Source organism: Neomonachus schauinslandi, chromosome 12, assembly GCF_002201575.2.
Source record: "Neomonachus schauinslandi chromosome 12, ASM220157v2, whole genome shotgun sequence".
NCBI lineage: Eukaryota > Metazoa > Chordata > Mammalia > Carnivora > Phocidae > Neomonachus > Neomonachus schauinslandi.
The window spans coordinates 44,513,151-44,536,156 of NC_058414.1; the positions used below are offsets into that span (position 1 = coordinate 44,513,151).

General features: G+C 36.7%; 1 protein-coding gene and 1 pseudogene across 1 annotated transcript in view; both read right to left on the minus strand.

The window, feature by feature from the left end:
• Positions 1-2,222: 2,222 nt before the first annotated feature.
• On the minus strand, positions 2,223-2,410 carry LOC123326464 (annotated as a pseudogene).
• An 11,468-nt stretch (positions 2,411-13,878) lies between these two features.
• The window catches only part of VWDE (von Willebrand factor D and EGF domains), an 80,192-nt gene continuing 71,064 nt past the window's right edge, over positions 13,879-23,006 (minus strand). The window contains exons 30-32 of the mRNA XM_021689538.1: positions 17,552-17,632; positions 17,302-17,406; positions 13,879-13,943 (exon numbers count right to left, since the gene is read on the minus strand). Coding sequence (XP_021545213.1) covers positions 13,879-13,943; positions 17,302-17,406; positions 17,552-17,632 — 251 coding nt within the window. The remainder of the gene's footprint in view (positions 13,944-17,301; positions 17,407-17,551; positions 17,633-23,006) is intronic.

Genomic DNA, 23,006 nt, shown 5'->3' on the forward strand with positions numbered 1-23,006 from the left:
CTAATGAAAGTTATGTTTTGGGAATTTTGAAAGAAAAAATTGTGTCTTGTACCTATGTTCATCTCCAGCTGGCTGTATAATCTTGGACAAATTTATTAAGCATCTATGGAAATCCATTCTCCCATCTGTGAGATTGGGATAATAGTTCTCCTATATGGAGTTAGAGAAAAAAAAAGTGGCTAATAGCATGTTTTTGAGCTCAAACTACCTGCATTCAGGTCATGCCAGCTATTATGTGTGTAACTTTGGGAAATTCTGTAACTTCCTGTCCTTCAGTATCATCTGAGAAAACGAAAATAATATTTAACATTGAAATGATGTTATGAAGATTGAGCTAATGCAAATTAAACTCAGCATGGTATCTGATAAATATAATTTCCCAATAAATATTAGCTATTATTGTAAATGTTACATAAAATAATTTATGTGGAGTACTGATTTTAGAGCCTGGATATAAAGGGTAAGCAAAACATGCTTGGTGCTATCATTATAATAAGCATTATTACTTGATGTCAGAGAAAGAAAAAATGAAAAGTTGAGGATGAACACAGTTTCTAGTTGGTAAGGATGATGCTACCATTTATTATACAAGAAAAGTAGCAAACCAGATAGAAAATAAAGACAACATTGGAGCATATTAAAACAGAGGTGCTTGATGACATAGTAGAAATGTCCAGTAGATAACTGATTGTATTCATTTGGACACTGGTTAAAGGAAGGACTTGAAAACTACTTAAGATGTTTCCAAACTGAGAGACTTTGTTATTCTAGGCTTTAGTTGGAGAGGGGGCTGACATAATGGGAAGATACAGTATAGATCCTTGGTTCACATGGAGGAAGCAGAGAATAGGAGAGAAGCTCAAGAAAGGAGATCAACGTAAACCAATCACAAAACTGATTTGAGAAAATAGGAAGAAAGGTGTCTGTAAAGAACTTCAGTCACCCATCTTGGATTTACAAGCTCAGGAGTGTGTGTCTAAGGAAATTAAGCATAGCGATTATAAGTCATGAATTCTAAAGTAATTATTGCCTTCTATAACTTTTCCAGCTTTTTATTGTACGGAAGAGAAATATACTTTGAGTAATTTTATCAGGGTCCTGGTAAGAAATGCAGGTACACTCAAGTGTGGTCATGAAGGAGAGTTTTTAGTCAAAGGACTTTACAATGGTGAAAGCATAGTTTAGAAAAAGCATCATGGAGTGAAGCACCATGCCTGTGTGACTAAACCCAGAGGGCCTTTACCCGCCCAAGCTCAACAGCGGCCAGGGGAGGTAGCAATGAGCGGATCCCAGAGAAGAAAGCTGTAGAGAGAAGGTGGCCTCTCAGCCGACCGCAGACAGCCAGGTGCTGAATATGAAAGAATGCCTACCTTAACATTACTCTTCCCACTCTTTCCAATCTTCTGGCGTTGTCCCATTGGCTGAAGCCAAAGCCTGTGAGCAAGGGAATCATTGATGCCTCCTGGGCTCAGCGTCCTGAGGCCCAAAACAGGGGCGGGAGGTGGTAAGATGGAGAAGACCTCAGCAGGGATACCGGCAGGTAGTCAGCATAGCCATGGAGGCAAAACAAGAAGGAACATCTCAAAAGAATTACTTCCTCACAGGAGCAAATTAGTTAAATGTGTTAAAATATCAAATAGTGGTTTAAGTGAGGTTTCAGCTTGGGCTCGGTTTACTCTAAACTACATCACCGATGTGTCCTACAACTTTTTAAATAAGTCCATAGAAAGGTTTAATCGGAAATATGAACATTACTTTAGAAAAAAAATCAATCTTCTTAATGATTACATAATAAGCCAACAGGCTTTAAGATGATACTGCATGAGAGCTGGCTTGTCATGATTGTCCAAACCCTGTGGGGTTCAATATAAGAGCTCTGAAGTGGAATGAAAGGTTGAGGCAAAACAGGGTTTCTCAATTGATTTTAATAATCGTTAAAATTAGAAATAGATGTTCTCTAACAGCTTAACCTCAATTTTCAGCTGAAGTCTTATTACACTGCAGCTTTTCAAACACGCTCTGGTATTAAAGAAGATTTTGCATATATAACTTTACCTCTTTTTAATGGTACATTATCCATAACCCATTTTCTAATCTAAAAAATCATATTCTATAATGATAATGGATACTAAAAAATAATAAGGATAACAAGGTTTTTTACATTTCAAGTGAATTTAGAAACTGTTTTTTCTCCATCTCTTAACATTCTTTATATCAATCTAGCATCAAAATGCTGCCCTTTCCTCACCAATGTGATAACTGATTGTGTATGGCTTGTTGTCCACTCATGGTTATCACTGGGGATGACAAAACAGCAAGAGACATTCAACAGAACTATCTAAGTTTCAATTAGCAATAATCGCGCCTCGGATAAACCTCATTGGCTACGATACTGCCACTGCGCAAAGCTTCTAAATTTCAAACGGACTCTTTCCTGCCTCTGTTACTAGCAGCAGCTTTACCTCTTCATGATAATCAGGTCCCATTACCCCTCCCACTATAGTAACTCTTTGTCTGCTTGTCTTTTGGTATTAGGAATCCAAAGTATCCAGGTAGCAACCACGACTATAGGTTTAATAGCAAAACCTTGCTGTGTCTCCTGATGGAAGCACTCCATCCCCTACCCCTCCCTAAACCAGTATCTCTAATCCTACAAAGCCTAAAGTTGTGGCAGAGTTAAGCACACATTCCTCAAGTGGGTGAGTAGGAGCGGTAAGAGAGTCCGCCGGTACTCCGGCCTGGGACTCGCCCTCCTGCATTTCTAGTTTTTGAGAAAATATCACCGTATAATGCCTTTTGGTTGAACATACATACTACATCTTAAAGAATAATATCCCAACCCCAACCACTCAGGGTAGCATCCTCAGGCTGAAGCCTCAGCTGGGCATTTAAGAGGCCATTCCAAAATGTTACCAACCCGGCAGCTTTTGGGTGATAAGTTTAGTAAAACCAGTGGGGGCCATGGTCATAGGAGACCTCCTGCACCATAAAATGGGTCATCAGTATCAGTCACAACTCAGTTCTGTGTCCAACAGTCTTGAGGAATCTCAGTATTCTTCTTCCTTGCATGTACAGCTACATGGATACATGTCCTGGATCCCTCTGGGGACAAACTGGGAATGCTAAGAATAGGAAGAACACCTACTGTACCTGCCATGGTGTTACAGGGTCTTTCCTTAACAGCTCTCCACATCCCTTTCAACTGGGAATGAGAAATGGCTTAAGTCTAGAAACTGGGTAACGGATCAATGATTTTTCCATTGGAACAGCCTTCTACTCGCCTGCTCTTGGTATTTTTGAGTTTTGTAAAATGAGAAGTGACTGTGTTGGTTACTTCTCAGTCTTGCTTCTAGAACAAGCATGATGTGTAAAGCTTACTTCTAATTGTTAACATGTGTATTTCTTTGCCAGAGGAATTTTCCTCGCCGCTCCACTTTGCCCAAGCCAACTGGAAGGGCACATGATTAACACCTGCCTTCTAGTCTCCCATAACATCCTTCAAACAATGACTACTGGGAATTTGTAGATAAACACTACTGCTGCCTCAGTGAATGAGTTTGAGATATGAAGCCATCACTGTGTGTGAGACCAGGCTTCAGCTGAACACAATAAAAAATCTCTTAATCGACTTTCTTTCCTTCTTTGCCTCATTTTTCCACTACCCTACAAATGCTACCTAGAATCACCTTCCAATAAACTACCTGAACTCAAATCCTTGTTTTAAGGTCGACTTGGGGTAGGGAGAAGCAAAATTAAGACAGTACTGAAAGTAAGACCCTGGGGCGCAATAACAGAATTGAATCACACATCAGGTAAATGCCAACAGGGTCCCATTGCTGGTGGCAAATAGGATGTGATTTTCCCTGGGATACTGCAGCATCAGTAAGACCTTTACCTGTGGTGAATTGGGGTGACATACAGGTGGAAAGTGATGCGTAGGCTTATGTAGTATCACTAGCACTTGAAAGAAATGGGATATAAGGATTGTGGGGTTTGGTTGGTTGGTGATAATTGCCATTAGGGTATGGAAAGAAGAAAATAATGGCCTTATGTCATCCAATTCTTAAATCAGTGCATATTGAACAAGCCCAAAAGTATTTAAAGAGACCTTTACCTCATGTAAATTCCCTGTGTGCTGTCTCAAGCTTTAAAAACTGCCAGTGGGCAACATAAAAGTTAGGGTGATAATAATATGCACAAGCCAGAGTAATTTGAAAGAAAAGATCACGTGTCAATAAATATGGCTGGGATAACCAGCCTTTATTATGAAGATATATATTAATTCTCTTCAAATATAAACTCAACTTTCTACACATGAAAATCTTTGCAGTTCCCCTTTTCACTTGTCCTCTCCTGGGTCACTCAGAGCCTAAAAACAATGTTCAGTTTCCTTTGATTGATAGATAACACTTTGTAGCTAAAAATTGTTTGAGTTCTCCCTAAGAAATATTTCCAGTCACAGTGAGAATATAATTCTTGTAAAGTGACTTATAATTTGACCTCAGAGTCTCTTTACAACAAAAATCCTACACTCCTGTTAAATTTCAGTACGGTGAAAACTGATGGCCTGACAATTTGCACTGGGTAACTGAGGATTAGGCCTCTTTTTAAATTTTATAACAGCATTTGAATCAGTAAAAGTTAATATTGGAATCACTTATGCTCGTAAAAATCACAGCTACTTTTTTATAAGTTTTAACATGTGTTCTAAAAAGAACATGTCTCCTTAAGATAGCATCAATTTATCATAGTAACCAAGTGTTTATTAAACATGTTCTTTTAATTTTTAAAATCTTGTGTCAATCTATGGTTTAAATGGAACTAAAATAGTCTGTTGATTCCCCCATGAATATACCAGGCATTTCTGATCACCTCCTATACACAAGGAATGATGATTGGTGCTAGGAGCTTATAATGGAGCCTGAAAACAGAGACAGCTAAAATATAATCAAGGCTCTGGGAATGGAGATATTCAAGCTGCCTGGAGGAGCCAGGAAATAACTGTTAGGGAAATAAAACTTAAGCCAGAGCTACGAGGGTTAACAAAAATTAGTCTGTGGGTTTTCAGTAGTTCAACTGCGATGTAGTTCAGCCTGGGGCATGGGGGACAGAGAAATAAGCCTGGAGAGGGGAGGCAGACACTGAATACTAGGACAAGGTCCTAGAGGATGGCACACTGTGGCAGATGGCTGGGCTATGGTAGAGTGTCCATTATTCTCTTGTTCTTGCTGATGTACCCTGGCCAGTCCTCCTGCCATTGCAGGATTATGGGCATTATCCTTCCATCGGCTTCTAGCTTCTAGGGATCACCTGAAGAGGTTTCCTTTCCCTTATACTTGGATATTGAAACATGGGTGGAATGGCTTCTGTAAATTCCTGACCTTGATCCCAGTGATATTCCTGTAATAACTGGTCTAAGAAATTCCTTTCTACCATTCTATTTTGTAGGGTAGGCTCCTTGTGGACAAGACCTGGCTTCTGTTCTACCATAGTTTGCCAATATTTTTTTTCCCTCAAATGAAACAATGGATGTGTGAGTAACTCTAAGTCACGTAATTACAAATATATGCACAGTAGGGAGAACAGTTAATCCCAGCAGTTACCAATCAAATCCTTACTAGGAAGAAACAGCCACTATCAAGGAAAAGACCTTGTTGAGCTACTTAGGGTGGAAAGTAATATTCAGCAGGGGCCAAGGCAATCAAAGAGAAGGCTCACTACTCTGCAGAAGAGAAAGAGAGGACTTTTATTTTTTCCCTCTCTTGCAAGAAAAACCAAGAAAGGCCAGAGAATGGAACAAAAGTGGCAATGAGAGAGTGTTAGGCTGAAGGCTGAATTCTATGTGGAGTAAAATGATGAATAAGAAACCCTCAGTGGTATGGATGGTTCTAGAAATGTTCAAGAACAAGCATGTCCTGGGCACCTGGGTGGCTCAGTTGGTTAAGCGACTGCCTTCGGCTCAGGTCATGATCCTGGAGTCCCGGGATAGAGTCCCGCATCGGGCTCCCTGCTCAGCAGGGAGTCTGCTTCTCCCTCTGACCCTCCCCCCTCTCATACTCTTTCTCTGTCTCATTCTCTATCTCAAATAAATAAATAAAATCTTAAAAAAAAAAAAAGAACAAGCATGTCCAATTGAAGTTTGTTACTTACTGAGTGCAGTGTAATTGTTGAGCAAAATTTCTGCTCCTTGCAAATCTTGCGTTATTGGTTTAGTTGGAGAGGGAGAGAGAAAAAAGGGCAATGCTTGGGTTCGTGCCACGTGTATATGAAGGAATGATCACAAAACAAAAGGAGAAATAGCCAATTCTGTTCTTCGCCCAGGATTCTGCCCAGGTTATGTGACATTGGTTTGAACTGACATGTCTATCTCAAGGAATTGAGAGACACTAACTGACATAAAGCTTATACAGATTATATAATGAAATTTACTTCGAAACTGAATTTTCTGTGATCCCCAAGTCAAACAATATTTCATGCTAATTCTCATAGAATACTAACATGTAATATCTTCTTTAATATAATGGGTTAGGTTCACTTAGATTTTAAAAAATAAATGTTAATTTTGTATTGTATCCCTTAGATTGTTCTTAATAATGAATTTTGGTTGTGACTACAATTTAGTGCATATTTAGGTATTTGAACACTGATTAGTTCTAGTGTTAGATTTAGCAACATTTGTTATGTACCTTCAGGCATTAATGAACTTTTTTTCTTACATAATTTCATGTAACTTTGAAGATCTTTCTGTTGTTTGTAGAGAAAAATCATACTGTACTAAAAATAATATTATAGTAAGAGAGTAGGAAATATTTCATTATCATCGATGTACTGGTATTTATTTCACCCCATAAACTTGATATGTAAAATATCCCATTCTTTATCTTTGACTAGAAATGCTCCTGGATTCTACTATTAAATACTTAAATCAAGGCAAGTTTTAAAATATTTTGAATCTGGGTACATTCATAGAAATTGAGGTCCTGTCATTTAGATATCTATCACATGTAAAAGAAATTATTCTGAGTTTATTATCTTTACTGCCCTTTCTGTTTATTACTTTACATTACATATCTAGTATATGTGATAACATTACATTCACTATGCACTGCATTATAAAGTACATATGATATTGATTATATTTACCTTTATTAATCTGTGTTCAGTTCATTCAGGAAATTTCTCTCTTATATGTGTTCCTCAATATAACTGTGATTCCAATTATCAAAGCAGTCTATTTCTTTATTTTATTTAATATTTTTATTAAGATATAACTGACATATTAGTTTCTGATGTACAACATAATGATTCCATATTGTATATATCGCACAATGATCACCACAAGGAAGCAGTTTATTGATACATCAATCTAAGACTTGCATTTATTTCAATTTTAAAGGCCCATTTTCAGATAACATAAAAGGGCCTTGGAAATATTCTTTTTAAATTTAGTTCATTAATGTTTCTTATTCTGAGGATTTAACTTTATACCCAAGATTTTTGACATCTTTGGTACAAACCTGAGAGTATTTTCTGATGAATTGCTTTGCCTGTTTGAGAAGTTCTTATATATTTTAAGGAACATTCAGAAGCTAGGGGACTAAATGATATTGACAAAATTGCTTTATTCTTATGACCAACATAAAAATAGGTCCAATAGATGTTGTGTGCGTTAGGCAAAAATGTTCCTTTCGGTTTTATTCTCTTTTGAGGTCCTTATTAAATATAAACATTAACTACATTAATTTTGATTTAACTTAGAATTATTATTTAATGAAATTTTGATTAAAATTGCTTTTAATAATGATGTTGAAAGATTAGGTTTTATTTTTTCTCCTGCTTTTAATGCATAATTATAAGTGTGTATTCATCATTTACTCAGCTCACTGAGATATTTAATTCATATTTACATATGGTTTTCTATATTTATCAATTGAATATAATTAAAAAGAAACTATTAAAACTTCCATCCATAATGGTAATCAATGGAAACAAAAAGTAAAAATAAAGCTATTAACACATTTTAAAGCTGAATATTCAGGTTACAGTTTTTAACATGAAGATCCTGCTTTGAAATGTAAAACTAAACTGGTAAAATGCCATATAATTTTCACAGCTCAATAAAACAAAAAAAAAATCAACAAAAGTCTCTTCAAATTAGAAAACAAAATGTAGAGTCAAGGAAAAAAAAAGTTTCTGAAAACTTTACTAGGACTTTGAAACCTAACTCATCAGGGCTTAAAAATACAGAATTTTGTATGTGAAGTAGAAATTTTTCCTGTAAATGGAAGGAACATCTGGGCAGACTCAGATGAAAACAGAATGCCACAATCAGCTTATAATACAAGCCAATTCAAATGGAAAGAGATGATTCTCAAAAAAGAAAAACCATTTTGAGAATAAAGGAACATACTCAAAACCTATAATTTATTCTTAATGATGCTTCATTTTTCATTTGCTTTATAGCAGCCTTCTACCCAAAGGGCAAAGATTGACAGACTATTCCTTAGTCCCTTAATTTTAGCTGTCCCCTTAACTATGACTCAGAGGCTGGAATGCACAAACAGGACAATAAATCAGAAGGAACAAAGAACCTTTAAAGCTGTATGGCAGAGGGGAGAAGGAAAGTATACAGAGAAATTCCCTTTATATGTATCCTTAATAATTGATTAAAAAGTATCGAGTTTGCTGAGTTCAGTTTTATATTTTTCAAGACAGATGTATTTGTTCATGGTTTCCCAGTCTAACTTAAAGCAGCATAGAGTGCTGCTTCACTTTTCTTCCTTGATGTTACACTCTAGTCAATGTATTTAAAATTAGAATAAATTGGGTTTGGTTTTAGAAATATTCATACTTGCCCTGTCCTTAACACTTTCAAAACACACAATGTATGCCTTTGTTGGTTTGAAGCGAACCTCCATTTAAATGTCATCTTATCAAAAGTAGGACACTCCTGCATTAGTCAGTAATACTCTGAATTTAAGGTCTCTCTTTAGATAAATCTAGCACTTCTGAAACAAACCTAATTTGCCAACTCCAACACACAAATACTACTACTTTTTAGCTTCTTTGTTATAGAGATCTCATTAGATTTTTTCTTTCTTGATTTAAATGTTTTATAATTTAATAGTTGAACTGTTTTATATCCACTGAAGTATTATAGATAATTTTCTTTATGTAAGTAGTAAGACATCTTTGACCTAACAACTAAAAGCATGCATATCAAGGTCAACATTTATCATATGAGATGTCATTACTGTTTTACTTCTGTCACTGTAGGATGGTTAAAAGCACAGTTAGGTCAAAAGGAAAGTTAAAGAATGGGGAGGCTGGTTAGAGGTGCTTTGGACAAAGTGACTTTGTTATTTCTGGGCTCAAGGACTTTGGCGACACTATTACAGGTTGGGATTTGTGAGATGATCACTGGGCAGGATGGGGGAGTTGGCTAAGCTTTCCAGCTACTGACTCCAAGGAACAGTACTGAGAGAGAAAAGCAACTCTGGGAATGATGTACACATGCTTCAGTTCCACTGAGCTTCGTAGGGAAACTAAATATGAGCCTGGATGATGGCAGTGCCTGTTCTCACACTTACTACATTTAGAGGGTCGAGGAAAGTCTGTGAAATATAGATGGGGGGAAGAAGTTTTGTGCTAAGGCAGCAGTTTCCTTTGCAGTGTATCACTTTTAAATTTCTGTTCTTCCTTCTTAAATCTAGAAGTTAACTTGCAATCTTTCTACTTTACATGTGGCATTAATATTGCAGTAACTGTCTATAAATAAGTAATAATAATAAGTAATATAGAAAAGTAGCAAAGCATTTTTATGATTAACAACTTTTATGTCACCAAGGGGAAAAAAACATTTTAGCCTATAAATTCACTTCCCAGCAGACTTTATTTTTTTCCTTTTCTAAACACTTCGGATCCATTATGCCAAATCTCTAAGCATTTAAAAAAATTTATTTTGTAATCAGATTCCTCATCTTCATTCAACAATGCCCATTCTGTTACCAGATGTGCTACATCTAAAGAGAATTGCTCCGCCTCTCTTATTTAGAGGGGGAAAAGATTTGCTTATTTATCTTTAACACTGTTGAAGCAATCTCACATAAAACACCCAGTGATGATGGGCATGGCAGTATTCAGGTGAAGCAAAAATGTTTTGTTTTTCCAGGTTTATTTGGGAATTGGTCATGATTCTGAGGAATTCAACTCACTCTTGTCTGAGGAAAAACACTCTTTGTGTTTTTGTGTCTTTCATATGTCGAAGAGTAAATCCAGGCTTCGGAAAGAAGTAAAATATTAACTCCATTAAAATACAAGTATGATGACACCCCAGGGAGAGAGAGGAGACTGAATACCCTGACATCTCTTTCCTCCTAATCTTGGATCTACTGCTGCTGACCCCCACTGTCTTGGCCCCATCAGAAGGTGCAGTGCAAGGAGCCTAGGTAAGGCGCTCTGTAAAGATCAATAGCAGGGCACAGAGGCAGAGAACAACTGACCCTCAGTACAGATGAGTTAAACAGCAGATTAGACAAAATTTCAAAGATAATTAGTGATTTAGAGACAGGTGTGAAGAAATTATCCAGCATCACAGAGAGACAGGATTTAGAAAATAAGGAATATGAGTTAAATGACATGCAGAATGGAATAGGCAAGTGTTTTATCTTTCTAATGGGTGTTCTAGAGAAAGAACACAAATAATGGAGGGAGGCACTATTAAAGGAGATGATGAAAAAGTAGTCATTTTCCAATAATAATACAAAACGCGGAGGTACCTGGCTGGCTCATTCGGTTAAGTGTCCAACCCTTGGTTTCAGCTCAGGTCATGATCTCAGGGTCTTGGGATTGAGCCCCACATTGAGCTCCCTATTCAGGGGGGAGTCTGCTTCTCCCTCTCCCTCTGCTCTTCCCCCTGCATGCAAGCTTGCTTTCCCTCTCTCGCAAGAATTAAATAAATATATTATCTCAGTGAAGGGACACCTGTGTGGCTCAGTCAGTTAAGCATCTGGCTTCAGCTCAGGTCATGATCCCAGGGTCCTGGAATCAAGCCCCGCATCAGGCTCCCTGCTCAGCGGGGAGCCTACTTCTACCTCTGCCTGCAGCTCCCCCTGCTTGTGCTCTCTCTCTCTCTCTCTGACAAATAAATGAATAAAATCTTAAAAAAAAAAACTCAGTCAATCTAAAATAAAGCAAGAAAGGGGGGAAAATAGTAAAAATGGGACAACTAGCAACAACAAAATGATAGAAAGGTCGAAGTGTTTATAATCACAATATTCAATTCTTTCCAGTTCAAAGACAGAATGACTAATTGTATTTTTTTTTTTTTTTTTTTTTAAAAGTTTTTTTTTTTAAGATTTTTTATTTTATTTATTTATTTGAGACAGAGAGAATGAGAGAGAGAGAACACATGAGAGGGGGGAGGGTCAGAGGCAGAAGCAGGCTCCCTGCCGAGCAGGGAGCCCGATGCGGGACTCGATCCAGGGACTCCAGGATCATGACCTGAGCCGAAGGCAGTTGCTTAACCAACTGAGCCACCCAGGCGCCCAACTAATTGTATTTTTTAAAAGAAATCCAGCTATACAATGAATTCCAGAGGTACGCATAAAACCTAAGGAGAGAGAAAGGTTGAAAATACAGGAGAAAAAGATTAATCAGGAGGATTTTCTTTTTCAGGAAAATTCTTTAAAAAAAAAAAGATGGAGTAGCTATCAATAACCTGTAAGTAACCTTTAATAAGCATTAAGAAAAAGCATTATTAGGAATAAAGAAGTCAGAACACTATTGATTTATTAATAGCTGTATGTCAACTACTGTTACGGGCTTGTAAGTATTAACTTATTTAAACCTCACATCAATCCTCAGAGAGCTATTATTTCTATCTCCATTTTTCAGGTGAGGAAATGAAGGGATAAAGGTTAAGTAACTTGCTCAAGGTCACCCGGCTAATAAGGAATAAGGTTAGGATTCAAATCCAGAGGGCAGTATGTCCCTAGAGTCCATGAAACTCAACCACCATGATATGCTGCCTGATCAAAGGCTCACTATACTAGAAACGTTTGGGCATCTAATTTAATGGCCTTGAGAATATAAAGTAAAATTTGATAAAGCTACAGGGAGAAAGAGACAAATACAAAAATGATAAGAGATTTCAATGCCTTTCTAAATTATTAGAAGATTAAGCAGCTAAAAAATTTGCAAGGTGAAGATCTGAACAACATAATTTAAGAGTTTGATTTAGCGGTTATTAATATACTCTGTGCTCTTCAGCAAACCTTATACAAGGCAAGGATATATTGGTTGTCTACTGCTGACTAACAATCACTCCAAAACATAGTGTCTCAAAATAACACACATTTTTATCTCATTTCCTGTGGGTCAGGAATTCAGGTTTGGTTTAACTGAGTGCCTGTGGCTCAGGGTCTCTTTGGGGTTTCAATCAGGGTGATGCCTGGGGCTACGGTTTCATCTCAAGGCATGATTTGAGGATGATTCACTTCAAAATCACTCAGAGTGGTTGTCAAGATTCAGTTCCTCCTGGGTTCTTGGACTGAAGGCCTCGGTTCTTCCTGGCTGTTGGCTGGAGACCTTCCTCATTCTTTGCTACCTTTTCATAGGTAAACTGACTGCCTGGCAATTGGCTTTCCCCAAAGCGAGCAAGAGAAGGGGAGTGAGAAGAGAGAGAGAGGGAGGGAGAGAAAGAGACAGAGAAGCTACGGTTATTCTATAACCTAAGAATTGACAGCCATTACCTCTCTCATATTCTATTTGTTGTTAAATGCAGCTCATCCTCAAAAGAAGGGGATCACGTGAGGGTATGTACGACTATGAGAAAGTAGCAGTCATTGGCGGGCATCTTAGAGGTTGCCTAGAACAGGTCATAAAATACAGGGCAGTCGTTTGGGTAGGGAGGAAGTCAGAAGAGGAGTAGAGAAATAGGTGCAATCATATTGACCCTGCATATTTCTGGGACTGGATGACTGAATGGTGGGTGTCCATTCTGGTATGTTTTAGAACTTTAGAGATACAGTACTATTTTCTTTTGCATGCATAAAATACCACTTTTTTTTTCTTTCCCCAAAAGAAAGGTGTTGGTCCTCTTCTGAAACAAAACAAATCTCTACCTATTCAAAACTGACCTCTTTAGTTTCTACTGAAAATTAGCCATTGCATTTCATTTGATTTATGTCTTTGGGACGGTTGCTTCATCTCTGTCTGTCCCATACTATATATACATAAATATAAAATGAATAGAGCATTTTAATTCTATTTGTAAGTAAAATGTTCATTAATTTATTTTAAAGTATCATTAAGTCATTCCTTTAAAGGTTCCAAAATTTTTACATAATAGGCACTCTACAACTTTTAAGTATAAAACATTTTGTGGTGTATTTTCTCCCATAAATTTAGGCAAATGTGAGCTCTTTACTTGAATTAGCTGTGAATGTGACCTCTAAATATTAGAAGTAATGCAAACAAAAGAACTTGGTTTCATCATTTTCATATGTAGCGTATTTCTCTCCTGCCCACCTCCTTGCCTGATAGTATTAGAAATACAGTTTGATAACATGAATCAAGCTAATAACATTAGCCTGTGACTGATTACCTGCCCAGTTTGGCCTCATATGAAAATTCTGAGCAATTAATTTTAATCTTATGATAATACTCAGGGGACGGTAAACCAGTCTCCCTAATTTAAACACAATGGTTTCCAAGTTAAATGCATATGCAATAATGAATTAGCAAAATCTTTTCTCTGAAAAGAGTATAAGTACCATGGCTAAAATTTTATACAAAGAACATGTTAAATCTTTAAGTTTTATTTACCTTTTCCAGTTAAAGAAAACTACGCATTGGTTCTTTGATTTTCAATTCCTACTATTCTGAAGGTCTCTTAATTGGCATTTCAAGAAAGCTGCATTGTTTGGGGCTAATTGGAGATTCTGCAAAAATATAAATTGCAAAAATAAGATCACTATAAAAATTTTAAGCAGTACAAAGATATATGAAATAATAAGTAAAATCTACCTACATTACTCTTCAGCTCCTAATCCCACTTCCCTGACACATCCAGTTTTAAACATTTGATATTTGTCTTTTTAGAAATTTTCTATGCTATTAAAAATATACACATTTTTACACATATGCAAACATATACATTTTGCCTGGAAATCTGCCTCCTCACCTTTTTCGTTTGCTATAACATAGCCATCTTTACAAGATATAAGATATAGTGCTGCATGAATCATTGTTTTATTGGGTGTATAGAAATTCTATAGATGAGTATATAGTAATTTAGCTTTTTTCCTATTGATAGTCACTTAAAATATTATTTATTTTTATGTTTTCATGTTGGAAACTGTGCCACAATAAACATTTTTGGCAGTGGAATTATTGCCCTAATAATTATCAGACGAGTAACATATCAGAGGTTATTATTTTAAATCTCCATGTGCTCCCTTAAATGGACATATCTCATAAAATTTTCACTGACAGTTCCCAGTTCATAGCACTACTCTTAATAGTAGATGTGGTAATTCTTTAAGTTTGGGCCTCAAGAAAGATTACAGATTTTGATTTTAATTTTCATTTATTCATTCAATTATTATTACATATTAGCTAAAGTATTCATAATTGTATGCCAATTTCAACTCAAATGAACAGCTTAAAAATAATAAAGCTAGTCTTAAATATTTTATCTAGCTTAAAAACTATCATATGGTAGTACTTCTGACAGTTTTATGCCTATAATAAGGAACTTACTTTGCTTTTTAAAAAGTAATGCGTAATGATCATCTTAATTAATTGCAATGTGGCTTTTACAAAGAGCTTGGAGCCTCATTAGTTAAAATCTCACATGTATATTTTCCTCATGAGTATTCTATCAGAAGTTACAAACTGATTATTCATTTTGGTTTCAACCACACTTGTCTTTTTAGGATTCCCTAAGGGGTGCGGAGCCTACCAATTCACTCTTTCTAGCAAGTTCTCTCACTGGTGCTTAGTAATAGGGCCTGTAATTAGCCTGCCTGTCTGGATTGGTAAAGGAGTTTTTTGTTTTAGCTGAACTCAATATTTACTCACTTAGAAGACTGTTATGGCGTTCAAAACAATTACAAATAGGAATTTTCTCTTAATTGCTTGGCTTAACAGTGATAGGTAAGGTTGGGTCATCTAAACAGAGCTCACAGGTAGTGTTCTTTTGGAATCTTTTTTCTCTCATTTCAGGTGAAAAAAAAAACAATGTATTCCTCGGCAGCCTCCTCCTTTTTAATGTGAATCTAATGTTGGAAGCTTTTTAGAATATATTATGCATCAGGACTTTATCATTAACTGTAAACTGCCTTCTGTCCGCTCTAGCCCATTGCCCTTCTTGATTCAACCATATGGCTCTAGAAAAATCCCACTCTTGCTCTGCAGAGCCAGGCACACAGCCATATGCCAAACCCTCAAAATGAGCAATTCAGGCTTTATGTTCTGGTAATGCAAATTTCCATTTCCTATAGCTATTTCTTCTTTTATGGGGAGACAAATAAAACTAAAATATTTTTTCAAAGTATCTGTCTGTGACTCATGTAAGACATGATGCATTTTCTCTGTAAAGGTACCCACATTTTTCACCAAGCTCTGTTGGTGCCTTGTGATTTTTTTCTTTCCTGGATTGAACCATTCTACTCTTCTATGTAGTCCACTGTGTAGGAAATGAAGTGGTCAGACTATACATATCATCGCTAATGCTTTATTTATTTCATTTATAATGCTGCAGCAGCCTGTCTTAATGACATTACACTGGATATGGCTTGACTCTTTGATATGGGGAGACAGAATTCAGGTCAATTCCAAAGAAAAAATTGACAATTACCACCAGAAGGGATTTGAAATAATTAAAAGAAAAATCCTGTCCACTTTTACAGTCCTCAGAAATTGTCAGTCATCAGCGAGAACGCATCCGCAGAGAATGCTGAGATGGCAAAAAGCAGAATAGGGGGATGAGGCATCCTAGGACCGCCATCTGCATTAACCAACATTAAGGCAGCATCAAGGTCTTCCCTAGAAATGAGTGACAGGTCTTGATAGCTAAAAACACAACTTGATGGGGTGCCTGGTGGCTCAGTCGGTTAAGTGTCCCACTCTCGATTTTGGTTCAGGTCATGATCTCAGGGTCATGGGACTGAGACCTCCATTAAGCTCTGCACTCAGCAGAGAGTCTGCTTGAGATTCTCTCTCTTCATCTCGCTCTCCTTCTGCCCCCACCCCTCAACTCACATACAACCCCATGCGCACTCTCTCTCTCTAAAATAAATAAATAAATCTTTTAAAAAGTAAATAAAAACAAATAAATAAAAATAATAAAAGCACAACTTACGGCCACGGAATAAGCAAATCCTAGGAATTTCCTTTGATTTGTAATCAGAGCCCTTAACTAAGAAAGGAACATCATAACTTAGGCAGTACTGAGCCAAAGCAGTGAAGGAAATGCAGATGAAGATCCCTAGATCCCTAGAATGAGAATCTAAATTAGAATTAACAGTATTTCTTGGCCACATTAACAAGGATTACCATCAAGTCCACGGTGAGGAAGACTGAAGTCTGGTATCAGAAGCCACTCTTTATATTTTGATCTATGTATCTGTCTGTCATGTCTATCTGAGGGAATTGAAAAATAAAATAAATTGGGATTATTCTCACTATAATATTTGTATTCAGTAAGTCTTATTACTTTTCTCAAGTTCCTAGTGTCTCCAGTCAAAGATTTCTCAGGTATTGTCACATACAAGACATGTAGCTGGGGGGACCCTACTTACTTCAGACAAAATGATGGTGCCAAGAAGGAGCACATTCAGGAAAGCGTCCTTTACACAGATTTTTTTTTTTTTCTCTCTCTCTCTCTCTCTCAGGGTGTGCTACATACTTAGCACTTAGGATTGTTAACGACAGGGAAAATAAGGTATAATTTTGAAATACTTGAAAACTGCTGGCTATTTTAAATTGCTAGAATTTTCCAAGTTCAGTGTATATATGAATATCAAAAGGTTTTTCTGCTTACACTACTACTACTCACAACAATTTTAATCTAGTATAAATTGGGTAAATCACCTCATCCTTGAATGAATTGTTCACCGCGCTCAGGCAAGTGGCTGTTATTGATTACTCACCAGGTGAGATGAAGCCATCTAGGCTCGCAGGAAAGGCGGATACTGTATTAATGAAGAATTTTAATTTTGAAGAATGTCCTGCTTGCATTAAATATTTCATATGCTCTCTGACTAAAGTGGTCCTTTTGCATTTCTGGCGTGTTACCTGGGAACTGAGGATCTAGCACCACCTGCAGGCAAAAGTCGGCAGTCGGAAGTTTTACAAAAGCTTTCCAGCGGCGGTTAAAACTGTTTCTCCAAGAAGGCGGTCCTTAAGATAAAAATGCAAAGCGAAATACCATCTAGTTTGTCTTCCCTTTCTTTTCTTCTCTCAGAGCATACACAGAATGCTCTGAGAGAAGAAAAGAAAGGGAAGGGTTCTTCTGAAGGGCTCCTTCAGAAGAACCGCGATGTACCGTGGTGCGCCGCACGCTGCGCCAGGAGGCGGCCACGTTCCTGATCAGGCACAGGAGGCGCAGTGACCAGGGTCCACAGCACTTTTAAAGGCTCAAGAAAATGTTTTCATTTCTTTTAAAATCGGCGGCGGGCGGGGCGGGGGGGTACGTTTTAGCTCAAAAAAAAAAAAATGTTTTAAAATGTAATATTAATATAGTGGCCTTTTTACCAACCCACCTGTAGAGTATCATTTTAAATATTTGTAGGTGGAGGAAGGGGCCGGGAAGACAAGGGCGTAGGGCCCGCAGAGGGCTCGATGCTGCGGAACTACGAAGAGCACCTCCTCACAGATGAGGCAGGAGGCGCAATCAGCCGAACCCCTGTAACACTCACAACCCAGCCTGGCACGCATGCGGCTCACGAACTGTAGTCATTCTGTGCCAGGTGCTTTTAAGACTTTTTAGTCTTGTTCTTACTAATCGTATGCCAGACTTGATTTAAAATTTACATTCACTTATTTTATCTTGTTTTCGACTCACATACTGTTTAATCAATGCTTTTTTAAACGTACATTCTTTAATCAGGGAACAAGAAACATCAATATACAGTAATCATTGGAAAACCTAAAACCCAAGCTGGGGAGTCTGCCTGTCATCCTTTCTTCAGCTGGTCGCACGGATTTATTTTCAGCAACAGAAATAATAAATTTAAATAATAAATATTAATAACAAATAATATTGTCAATAATATTGATAAATATTCATAATAAAACCCATGTATTTGGCATTTATTAGATGGCAGTCACTGTGAAAAGTCATTTCTAATAATCTCATTTTCGATTTAAAATTACCCAATAATCCCGTGAAATAAATATTATTTTTCCCATCTTACAAAGAAAGGAATTAAATATAGAAGGAGGTGAAATTCTCTGTGCAAGTCCACATCACTGGGAAGGATTTGGGGCTGAATTAAACTCAGGCACCCCCAACTCTAAAGTCACTGCCCCATGTCCTGTTGCCCTCCTGTCTTTAGTCCTATTTCTGCAGGGCACTCTTCCTTATCAGACACCTTTCTAGACACGAATGCATATTCCACAGCTAAAATAAAACAGGCTACTAATTCAGAAAGTCTTCTTGAAATGTGTTCCTTTCAAAAATATTTTTGCTGGATAAGTGAATAAATTAAAACCTCTTATTTTAACATGCATAGTTTTCTTTATCAGTGCATACTGTGGATCAAAAAGATATGGGGGAAGAGATACCCAAGAGGAATCCTTACCAAGTGGTCTTGAGCCATTAAAAGCCATTGAAAATTCCTGGCCTTTTTCCTTTTTTTTAATAAGTGATACAATGCAGTTAAATAATAGGCTTTGGTTTCAGATAGATATGCATTCGAACACAATCACTGCAATACATAAGCAGCAGGATATTAAACAACTGGACTTTTCTGGCCTTTAGGACCTTCACCTGTAAAATGGGGATGAATCTCCTTCTCTCAATAATTTTGTGAGGTCTAAATAATTAGTATTAGTTAAAATCCCTAGTGTGGTGTTCAATATACTTTAGTTTTTTTTCTCTCAATGTAGCCTGACAATTTGATAATCACATAATTGATCTACTTTAAATTAAGAAAACACTTCTGATTCTCATAGTACACTACTGAATAACTTATGACAATAAAATGGATGTTGACTGGAGATACTATCCTACGTAGTACTGTCCCTTAACAGACATTTATTCTCACAGGCTTTAGTTTACCTGCCTCAAATACACAAATTTTAAAAAATCCAGGGGCACCTAGGTGGCTCAGTCACTTAAGCATCCAACTCTTGGGGGTGCCTGGGTGGCTCAGTCGTTAAGCGTCTGCCTTCGGCTCAGGTCATGATCCCAGGGTCCTGGGATCGAGCCCCGCATCGGGCTCCCTGCTCCGCGCGAAGCCTGCTTCTCCCTCTCCCACTCCCCCTGCTTGTGTTCCCTCTCTCGCTGTGTCTCTGTCAAATAAATAAAATCTTTAAAAAAAAAAAAGCATCCAACTCTTGGTTTTGGCAGATCATGATCTCAGGGTCATGAGATTGAGTCCCGTTTAGGGAATCCCTCCTCAGTGGGGAGTCTGCTGGAGATTCTCTCCTTCTGCTCCTTCCCCTCCTTGTGAGCATACAAGCGCACTCTCTCTCTCTCTCTAAAATAAATAAATCTTTAAATAAATTAATTAATTAAAAAACTTCCCTTGACAACAATTTTCTGCCTTCAATTACCGTAATTTCTCAAGAATAGGGGCCTATTCTGGCCTAATTATCTACCTCAATTAATTTCAGCATCACAAAAGTCAAACTCTGAAAACGACGGCATACTGGGATCTTCCTCTATTCAGAAGTGTTATATGCCCACCTCAGAATGTGAACTTCCTCATAGCCTACACACAAGCAGCTCCATCCATATGACTCTTCTGGCTGTGATCATGGCTGATTGCCCAGGGATGGACACTGGCTCAAGCCCCACCCTCTGACTCTTCATTACCTTCTAAGGTTTTTCTCACTCTAGACTTTTGAACTAAATGACTGTTTTCTAGCCAATGGGTGGCTGCTATGGGAACTGAAAGATTGCCATGTAGATTTGGTGGCCTTGTTGGATCCTGAGGTGGATCAATGAGTAGAGAGAATAGAGATTTACAGAAAAGCCAAGAGGAGATATCTATAAAGTAGATCTACGCAGAAAGAGAATAGAGTGGGTCTATTTTCTTGATTGTTTTCGGTTCTCATTAAGCCCAACTTCACATCTTGCCTTTGAGCTCTGTGAGATTTCTCTATATCCTTTTTTACTAAGTCACCATTTTCACTGAGTTCAAACTTAAAACTTCAACTTGATGGTTCGTACCTTAGAGAAGGGAGGCAGTATTCACCAAAGTGAGACAAGGTAGAAAATGAAGGAAACTGAGGACAGTTACCCACTCTTCAACAACAGGGATACTTGTCCCCAGCAAACTCCGGAGCAGTCCAGGCCATTGTGAACAGATAATTAGAGGATGCGGGTCAACTATGCTGTCCATCGTTTTCAACATCAATGAAGAGTTATATGAGGAGGTCCTTGGGAGGCAAATTGAAAACTGGGGGGAAAAACTGACAAAGTCATCAACAGGCTCAGTTTTTGCGCCCATTTTCAGGGTTAAGGGCCGAGTTCTATGAAAGATGGAAGGTATCTAGGAAAAGGCTTTGTAAGATGTTTCTTACTGAATGTTAAATATTAGTAATTTCAGCACAACTGCATTTTACTGCTGTTTACAAATACACCATTTCATCCACTTCATCAGATGAGGAAAATGTGTTGAAGACAAAAAATCTTAAGACTATCAGGCTTTTCTTTTTCTATAAACAAGAATTGTTTTCGGTATCATTTGCAAACAGCAAGTGAGAAAATATCAGCTACAGGGCTATTCAAAGTCTCTTATATAAGAATTAATACATTCCACTTAGATCATCTACTAAGCTTTATATGAACACATGGTTAGTCCTCTTTTTTAAAAAATACAATCTTATTTTTTTTTTTTAAGATTTTTTATTTATTTGACAGAGAGAGACACAGCGAGAGAGGGAACACAAACAGGGGGAGTGGGAGAGGGAGAAGCAGGCTTCCCATGGAGCAGGGAGCCCGATGCGGGGCTCGATCCCAGAACCCTGGGATCATGACCTGAGCCGAAGGCAGATGCTTAATGACTGAGCCACCCAGGAGCGCCATAACTTAGCTTTTTTATTTTTATTTTTATTTATTTTTTTATTTTTAAAAGATTTTATTTATTTATTTGACAGAGAGAGACACAGTGAGACAGGGAACACAAGCAGGGGGAGAGGGAGAGGGAGAAGCAGACTCCCAGCTGAGCAGGGAGCCCGATGTGGGGCTCGATCCCAGGACCCTGGGACCATGACCTGAGCCGAAGGCAGATGCTTAATGACTGAGCCACCCAGGCGCCCCTAAAAAATACAATCTTATAACTGCCTATTATTTGCTTATTTATATATTATAACATTGTAGATACAATACAGTATTTCCTTTCTCAGGTTTTCTGTATTTATTGTTTTTTTCCCCACTTAACACGTTTAATATTTAGGTCACTTCATCTCATTTTAGAAATAAGTGGCATGCATATCATAAGGAATGAATAATTAAGTGGCATAAAGGAAAGAAAATATTATATTCATTTAACTAAATAAATGTGGTTTAAGCTCTAGCACATAAATACTTTAAAAACAATTACATAGTTATAATGATACTTATAAAATATATATAATATATATACATGTTCCAGTATAGGCTCCAAATATTTCCAAATAGTTCTAACCTGAAATTTAAAGTTTTATTATGTATGTTGCAATTTGCATAAGTTCTATAATTTCTGAATGAATATGAAAAATAAGATATATTTCTAATTCTATCAAAAAGATTATGATACTTTAATATTTTAGAATAAGGGCTAGTAGGGATATTTTAAAGTTTAGAGAAGTTTGTATTTTAAATAGAGGGTCAGAGAAAGGATCAGAATATTGGACAATGCAAACATTTCATTTAAATGTTAACATGAATAAACACAAAATAGCCAAGAATATTAAACAAGGTGTATAATCTGAATTCTTTTTGGAAAATGATTTATAAGGTAAACATTGAAAGGTACACATTTTAAAGTACTTTTGCTTAAGTTCTCAAACACTCATTATCTTCAAAGTATTAACCAAATGGATTCTGGACAATACATTTTAAAGTCAATAAATGTGAAAATATCAAGAAGTAAGAAAAAATTAAATTTCTTCTCCATAAATTTATCAAATTACTTGCTTTATTAAACTCACATTATATTTCCTAAACATTACTTTCATTTGCATGAATCATTAGCTTTCGTAAGGAGTGCTTTTATATAAAATCTGTAAACCATAGCATTTCTTCATTATTAGCGTGTACAGGCCCATTAAATCTATTATAAATGGAGAGTCTACTGATTAATATTTTAATTGTAGCTTGGGGTTCTTGGTGTGGATCTAGAAAATATTTATGAAAGATTTAAAGTGTTGGTTTAGACATTTCAGAATAAATCCTTGAGGAATTATAACTTTTTAACCATAAAAAACATACATTGAAAATTAATTTAATAAGGCTATTGGTTGCTATGTTGTATACTGAGCAAAGGTGGCAAAGAAATGAATATTAAAATTATATCTATTTTTATTTCACCTATTTTTGTAGGAATTTCAATTCTAATTATTAACTTTTAAAAAGTATTCATTTTTATCTAGAGTGCTTTTTTCTTTCTAGGACTTATATTTTTATAAGAGCGTAAAAATTGCACACACTATTGTCAAAGGTTTATTTTGTTTTATGTATCTGTACTTTTGGTAACAAAATAAAACACAGTGAAACATTGTGTTTTCTTAAATAATTCTTTAAACCTACCTTTCAGTAAATATGAAATAAATGAAAATCTCTTTAATTC